Source organism: Hypanus sabinus, chromosome 3 (assembly GCF_030144855.1).
Source record: "Hypanus sabinus isolate sHypSab1 chromosome 3, sHypSab1.hap1, whole genome shotgun sequence".
Classification (NCBI taxonomy): Eukaryota; Metazoa; Chordata; class Chondrichthyes; order Myliobatiformes; family Dasyatidae; genus Hypanus; species Hypanus sabinus.
The window spans coordinates 159212466-159220360 of NC_082708.1; the positions used below are offsets into that span (position 1 = coordinate 159212466).

General features: G+C 53.9%; 1 protein-coding gene across 4 annotated transcripts in view; it reads right to left on the reverse strand.

Moving 5' to 3' along the window:
* The window catches only part of LOC132391813 (uncharacterized protein C4orf54 homolog), a 28010-nt gene extending 20670 nt beyond the window's left edge, over window positions 1-7340 (reverse strand). For 2 of the 4 annotated variants that reach the window (XR_009511356.1, XM_059965453.1), the window contains exons 1-2: window positions 6360-6745; window positions 1902-6189 (exon numbers count right to left, since the gene is read on the reverse strand). Coding sequence is in view for 3 of the 4 variants with exons in the window: in XM_059965453.1 (XP_059821436.1) it covers window positions 1922-6085 (4164 nt within the window). In the remaining variant the exon portion in view is untranslated. Of the gene's footprint in view, window positions 1-1901; window positions 6190-6359; window positions 6746-7220 lie in introns of those variants that run through there. The other 2 variants (XM_059965455.1, XM_059965454.1) reach the window with 2 other exon arrangements.
* Between the last annotated feature and the right edge of the window lie 555 nt (window positions 7341-7895).

A 7895-nucleotide genomic window follows, 5' to 3' on the forward strand; every position in this document is an offset into this window, starting at 1 on the left:
GTGTACATTCATCATATCTATGCCACTTCAATTAGGTTATCCCTCAATCTCCAACATTCAGGAATCAAGCCTTAAACTCTTCCAACCTCTCCCCATAACTCAGACCCTCTAGATCTGGCAGCATCCTCATAAATCTTCTCCACACTCTCCAGTGTTAAAGATTTCTTTCTCACAACCGGGTGACAAAAGCTGTGCATGATATTCCAGGTGCAATCTCAGCTTTGTACAATCGCACCAAACAATCAAACTTCTATACTCAATGCGCTGTCTAATGAAGGCCAGTGTCACCATCTTGTCTACTTGTGATGTTTCAGTCAGCAAACTACACGCTTGTACTAGACCATAAGATATAGGAGCAGTATTGGGCCATTTGGCCCTCTGAGTCTGCTCTGCCATTTCATTATGGCCGATCTATTTTCCTCTCAGCCCGAAATCTCCCGCCTTCATGCCCCGACTAATCAAGAATCTTTCAAACTCTGACTTAAATATACCCAATGACTTGGCATCCACAACTGGCCTGTGGCAACAAATTCCACAGATTCGCCACTCTCTGGCTCAAGAAATTCCTCTCAGCTCTGTTCTAAATCGGCTAAATCTATTCTGAGGCTGTGCCCTCTGGACCAATACTCTCCCATGATAGGAAACGTCCTTTCCACATCCACTCTATCGAGGCCTTTCAACATTCAATAGGTTTCATGAGATCCCCCCCCACTCCCTATTCTTCTGGAATCCAGTGAGTACAGGCCCAGAGCCATTAAATGTTCCTCCTATGATAAGCCTTTCAATCCCAGGATCATTTTCATGAACTTCAATCCTTCTGTTCCACAACACTCCCCAGGGATCAAGCATTCACTGTACAAGCCATGCCCTGATTTAAGTAATCACTTCCTGTGGTTACCTGCATGAGAACTGACAATGTCCACACAGTAATGGCTCCTGTCCAATATGTAACGGAAAGTTGAAGTTCTAAGCAAAGAAGCAAGATTTAATGGGATAATAGGAGTGAAATCAGAACATTTGACAGGGGAAAATATGGAAAAAGGGCAACAAGCATAGTCTTGTGCAGCACATCAGCCAAGTTTATCAAAATTCAACATCTGGTATTATTTGCACTTTAAATGTAATCCCTTCAGAAGATAATGAAAATATAATTTATATGTTGAAGGTAATTAAATATTACCGCATGTCTATAAGGGACTAATTCTTCTGATGAATGGATAGAGCAAAGGGGGCAAACCCTTTAAAATACGAGCCTGATCATTTTGAAAGCTATCAGAAAGCTCTCCTTTCATATCTGAGTGAGCAGACAAGACCACGGTTTATTGTCTCAACCAAAGTTATGGCACTTCTGGCAATGCAGCCCTTTCTTAGTACCACCTAGAGTTCTGCATTCATCTCTGGAGCAGTGATCTCAGTCACCCACCCTGTGCCAGGCGCAGTTGCCCTCCATCACCCTAAAACACAGGCTCAGTTTCTACATACAGGTTGTTGACACTCAATTGTAGACCACTTCCATTACATCCAAAATCTCAGGCTACTGGATTAACCTGGTCTACTGGGTGAGGAAAAGCCAATTCCAATTAAATAATGGAGAAATTTAACTCATTTTCTAGGTGTCAGTCACAGTTCCATGGCTACCAGCTCCATCCCTCTCAAGAAACGGGATCACATTGTTCATAAACTTACTGTCTCACCCTGAGTTAAGTTTCAGAGCACATCAGCAAGATAGCTTATTCTGGCTTCAGTAATACTGCTTGACTTCTAGACTACCGGTAAATTTATTTTGATAAACCCCTCTCCCGGGCGAATTTTTTCCACTTAAATATATTAATTAGTTTAGCCAAAATCAAAAAACAAAACATTCGGTAAGGTGAAAGGTGTCTAACCAATTGACTACTTACATGGGGCATGGGAAGTCCTCTCATCTGTGCTCGACTACAAAACTCATGGTCGTTCCATCAAAGGAAGGGGGGGCAATGATCCGAGGTCCCTGCTGGGAAGTGATGCTGATAACGGGTTTCGCCTCCGACGGCCCCTTACAAACCCTACCCGTCGTGGTCTGGCCGCTGGTCATGGATTTCCCCGTTGGGAAGTAATAGGGACTCTCCAAGTATTGGGGTTCGGTTTGAGGCTTCGGGACGCTACTGGCTTTGCCGGCCTCGCTGTATTCTGTATCCGGGGCGGGTGGAAGGGTGGGCAGCATGGTTGGTGGCGGCGGCAGGAAACCAGGGTAGATCATGTAGGTGGGTCCGTAGGTGCCAGGGTTGATTGCAATAGGTGACATGGGCACTGGCATAGGGGCCACCGGTTGTTGAGGCAGCGGGAGGTCCACGTATTGCCCAGTCTCTGGGTCGTAGAGCCGCCTGCGGGCGGGCTGTACAGGCGTATCCACCAGGTAGTACTGGCCGGTGGCGGGGTCCAGCAACATCCTCCGCTGGGTCTGCGGCATGGGGAAATAAGGCATCGTGGGGCTGTCCATCAGAACGGGCGGCACCGGTTGCACCTTGCCTGGGCTGAGCGGCGGCGTGAGGCGAACGAGCTGAGCCTGCTGATGCTGGTAGACAACAGGAGGCGACGGCTCCCGGGCGGCGGCGGGTGGCTTCTTCACCGGGATGGTCAGGTAGTTCTCGTGTTCGGGCGGCGGCGGGGGAAGGGGCGGCTTCTGCTGGGATACCGCCTTGCCGGTCTTCTCGCTCTCCTCCTGAGCCGGACGCGGCAGCGTATGCAAGGGGCGAAGATCCGGCGGCGACCCGACCACAGCCTTCTTGCCGGCGGCCAACGGCGAGGGCTGCGGGGCGACCGGCGCCACGGCGAAGAGTTGCGGCATGACGCCCCGGGCGGCCCCGCCCGCCGCTGGCGGAACGGAAGGGAGAGTCGGCGGAGGTTTGGGTGGGTCGCGGTCCTGACATCGGGCGGCGGTGACGACCGGGGCGGGCGGTGGCCTGACAGCCGTGCGCGTCGCCTCCTTGGAGGGAAGGTGTTCCTGCTCGGCCCGGGGTGGGCCACCGCCGCCCGGCGTGACAACCGCACTCGAGCTCGACGACTCCTCGCTGGCAATTAGCGACAGCACATGACTGCCCGCCAGGGGCCCGGGCCCCGGGCCCTTCTCGTTCTTGCGCCTCCATTCATTGTTGTCGAAGACATAGAGCTGCTCCATGGTCCGGACGGCCGCTGTCAGCTTCTCCAGCGCCAGCTGGTTGCTGCTCGCCGCCCTGGCGCTGCCTCCTCCTCGTTTCTCTGCCGCCGGCGGACTCCCCACCGGACCCCGGCTGCCCGCCGCCTCGTGGAGTGGAAGGCGCCCCGACGCCCTGTGCACGAAGACGGAACCGTTCTTCATGGCAGGCTCAGCGTCCTCGACCTCAGGCCGGACTCCGGGCAGCTCCTTTCTGCTGACTGCCTGACACTTGATGACGATGGGCAGTGGGGCTCCGCTACCGCCCCCGCCCCCGCCCCCTCGCTGCTCGGCCGCCGGCTCGACGCCCGGGCTCGGACCCAGACCACCGCCGTCTAGCGTCATGACATGGTAGGAGCTCTTCACCAGCTTCCTCACGTCCCTCACCTGGTGGATGGGCGCCTGCAACTTGTGGATGTTGTCGCGAACATCGCGCACTGTGAAGGGGGGCGCGCGCACACGGCCGTCGTCTGCGCGCTCCCCGCCCGCCGCCGGACACCTGCCATCGCTCGTCCCCTTGCTTGGGCCGCCGGTGCTGCCCGTCAGCTTGGGCGTCAGCAGCTTAGCGATGCTGAACGGGCTCTGCCCTCCGCCCTTAACGTTCCTCAGTCGGATCTTGATCTCGGGCGACCTGGAAGGGATGTTGCCATCGCCACCCGCCGCCCGGATTTGCTCACCCTCCGTCAACGTGTTTTTGACGTTGGCCGCCAGCGGTTCGCTTCTGCCGCTGCCGGGAGCCTTATGGATGCTGGGCACAAAGAGGTGAGACATTTTGGTATCTTTGCAGTGCGGGTGGCCACCAATTTCCGCACGGACGCGCTGCGCCGGCTTGCTGCCGGGACCGGGCGTTCGCTGCTCACCCTCCTTCCACGACCTGAAAGCGCTGTGCTGACTCCGTTGCAATGTGCCCTTGCACCCGTCCCCGGACTCACCTGTCGTCAGCCGGGCGTTGCTTGGCGCCGAAGGGTGGTCACAAGGCGCAGCTTCTCCGCCGCTCTCCCCCGGGACGGGGGAAGTTTCCACGCTTCCGCCGGAAAGCCTGTTGGAATTCGGTTCCACCTCACGCTGCGACGGAGGCGCCTTAGGAAATTCGGCGGCAGATGGACTCGTTCGACCGGCGAACGATGTGTCGGTAATCTCCCCCCGCTCCATCTTGAGCTCCTGTTCGAATTGCATTTTCTTCCAGATGACATTTTGCAAGAGATTGGAGGCGAACTTGGATTTCTTCTGCGCGCCATCCATTGCCTCCGCTGTCTTGCTGATCCCCCTGCTGCTTTCGCCTCCCTCCTCCCTTGGCGTGCACTCGGTAACCTCATCGGCGCAACGCGATCCGACCACACCTCGGGCCAACTCCACTCGCCTTTCGCTCTCTCGCCTGCCTGAGATGTGCTCCTTGACATCGTATCTGAAGTTTAAGGTCTCGGTTAAAGTTATAACCCTGGATCCAATCTGTTCAAATTTCCCGGACAGATGCAGTTGCTGTTTGGAGGTTTGCATGTCCGCCGGGTGTCCATGTTTCGCGTTAACGGGAGTAGGAAGGTGCGTTGATTCCTCACGTTGGTTTCCGCTTCCTTGCCTAACGCCTAATTTTGCACTTTTGGTCGGAAATTCAACCTGCCCTTTCTCGCCCGCAGTGTTGCGGCACTTGAGGTCGATGTAAGTGGCGCAGCGGTTAAGCGGAACGATCTCGTCCGACGACTGCTCGGTTGATGTCCTGCAATCGGCGCTGAAAGTGTCGAGATATTCGTCACCGGCGCAAGCAAGGCTGCGGAAAGTCCGAGCCGTCAGAGAGCGCACTTCCTTATCCGCGTCGTCCAACTCGCTGACAGCACTCGAAGTTCCACTGGAATTCCCAAAGGCTTTCCAAAAGGGTTTTGTCCCGGCACTAGGAGGGACATTGCGGTGAGAATTTACATCCTTAGCGTCATCTCCCACTGTTTGAGATTTGGTCTTGCACTGATCCCCCGATTCCGAGAAATTGGCGGCGGGCGAGTTTCTCTTTTCTTGAGCTCCATTCTGTTCGCCTCCGGCGTGAGAATCGGCCTGGATAGACAAGTGAAGTCGTTCGGCAGAATCTTCGCTCTCAGGCCGGCTTTTCAGCGGACTAGTGTCCCGGACGCCGGTAACTGGCCGGATGGGGGAGACGGCGTCAGAAGCCGGGGGCAGATCACCGACGCCACTTGTGCCCAAAGGGGTCCGGCAACTTCCCTCGGATGTGTCGCTCTCGAAGGAGCTGCTATCTCTGCAGGAGTAACAGGCGCTGCTCCCCTCCTCATCCCAGCCGGCACCGAGCTCGCATTCGCCATCGTGGTCCAGTTCATAGAGCTGAATCTCATGGGTGCTGATGTAATGTGCTTCGTCGCCGCTGCACGGCTGCATATGCTCCCACAGCAGCACGCTGGAGGAGGAGCTCCCGTCTGGCTCCGAGTTCGAGACCGGCGCCTTCCACCCCGCTTGCGACCCCAAACACGAGCGCAAATCTTCCGTGCCAGCATCGCCGTTGCTCGGAGGAGATTCCGCACATTCGCTGAAGCTCTCGTAGAAATCTGAGTAGCCGACGGCCGTGTCGTAACCCGAATGGTCACTCTCGTCCGCCTGATTTTCCTCTGCGTCGGCGCAGATTCGGCGAGGGGTGCCCGAGCTCTGGCCCTTCCTCACCATGCTCCCCGCCTCCGAGTTCGCTCCGGACACTGAGCCCCCTCCGCTGTTCTCCGTGTCCTTTCGCCACTCCCTTTCTTCCCGCCGCCGCCTTGGCTCGCCGCCACCCTTTGCTGTCACGCCGCCAGAAGTCGGGCTCGGACGAGCGGGCAGCGGAGCTCCCAGTGCCCGGGGCAGACTCTTGCCGGTGCTAGTGCCCGCGCCATTCACGGGAGCGCTCCGAGCCGCCGCCAGTGAGAAATGAAGGCGAAGCATGAGCCAGCCGCGGGCTGCACAGTCCCAACAGTCAGGTCACCGCCCAGACATTTGGTCAAATGTCTCCACTCCCCAAGCCGACATCCCACCGAGCACAGGTCTTCCTACAGAAAGCAGAAAGAAAAAAATTTAATTATTGGAATACTGATCTGATCAAAAATAACGCCTGCTGAGTTAATTTATGCCAAAATCTTAGATGCACTAGGCTTTAAAAATATTATGTTTTTAGATAGCTGTGCAGAGTCGTGCAAAATAATGAAGTTTTGCATTTTACCTTGGCACGCCTGGAACAGTACAGTTTGGTCTCTGTTGAATGGGAGAAATTGGACAGCCAATTCAGGATGGCCCGAATGGCCTTCCGTCCTGTGATCCTGCACAGCTAATATTGCAATTCAAATTTCGGAGCAATCGGGTCTTCCGCTCAGTATTTGGACAGCACACACAGTTAGAGTCTGGTGACAATGGTGGGGCGAATTCTTTGGTCCCACCCCCTGCGCTGCCTTCAACTTCCGTTAGTGCGAATTGAATGTCTCGCCGGCGCTCTGTGCTCTTGAGGATTCGTTTGATCGCTTCGAATCCAAGCGGGAACTGATGCTGAAGTTCTATCGCAACTTTTTTTTTCCGGGCTCTTTCAAATGGAACAATGCTCCGCAAGCGCAGTTCAGGGGTGTCTAAAATAAGCCTTGGACCCAAGCGAAGCGTTACGGCAAAAGCGTTTCTACAAATTAAAATAAATTGAATCTATTTGCTCGCCATGTTTTAAATAGCCGGATATTTATCGATTAATTGTCACCGCGGCTAGTTTTGATTGCCTAAATGCTATTCGGGCTTAATTATAACATCCGTGACCTCTGCAGGCCAAGCAATTCATTGTCTGCCAACACAATACCGCATCAAATGTGTTCCCGTTTTGATACAATTTAGTTTCAAAGTACCCATTTTATTAAACAGCAAATTACAATAATACAATTTAAACCCCCTGATTTCAGCAATCGCAACTCAGCTAGTGTGAATGCCAATTACTATCTAAATGTGAACGGCAAGAGGTTATTTTACCTTCGATTAACAGTAGCAACGGAATGCTATCCTGGACATCTATCAATCTATACACATGATACTAATCAGAAATACACACCATGTCTGATCGAGGGAAAAACTCACAGTGCCAATACTGAGTGCCGCTCGCTTGTGGCTGGGCATGAGTCCATTGCCTCCGGCGGATGCGAGCTGAGGTGGACAGTCCAATAAGTTCCACTCGGAGTTTCGCTTGGTTTTTGTTCGCGGCGCTTCATTGAACACTCTCACTGGGTCAGAACCAAAACTATTCATAGGCTATGCGTCAGTTATGCCGATTGAATAAAGTACTATTTTAAACTAACCATTACACTCGTTCGTTATGAGAATAAGATGGGGAAGGGAGGGGTGGTCGAGAGGGTCCTGCCAATGGGAGACTAAGTCGGGATGAAACCGGCTTCTGATATCAGTGTTTGAAATCGGTAGAATAAACCAGACAGAAAATGCAGCCTTGAGTTCCAGTCCTGGCTGAGGACATCCCAAACCTCTTTACAACCAGCAGTGTTTTTGAGGTGTGCCGGTACAGTACATTGCCACTTTGCGTAGAACAGAAGCCCATACGCAGCAATGGGAAATAACCAGACCGTTCTTTTAGTGATGTTGGTTGAAGAGGGTGAAGGAAGATTGGATATGGCACAATAGGAAAGCTCTTTCCCCATCTTCAAAAGAATGCCTTGGGATCAAAGGACAACTGTCTGGCACGCCCTCAGTGCTCCATGGGAACGTCAGATGCACG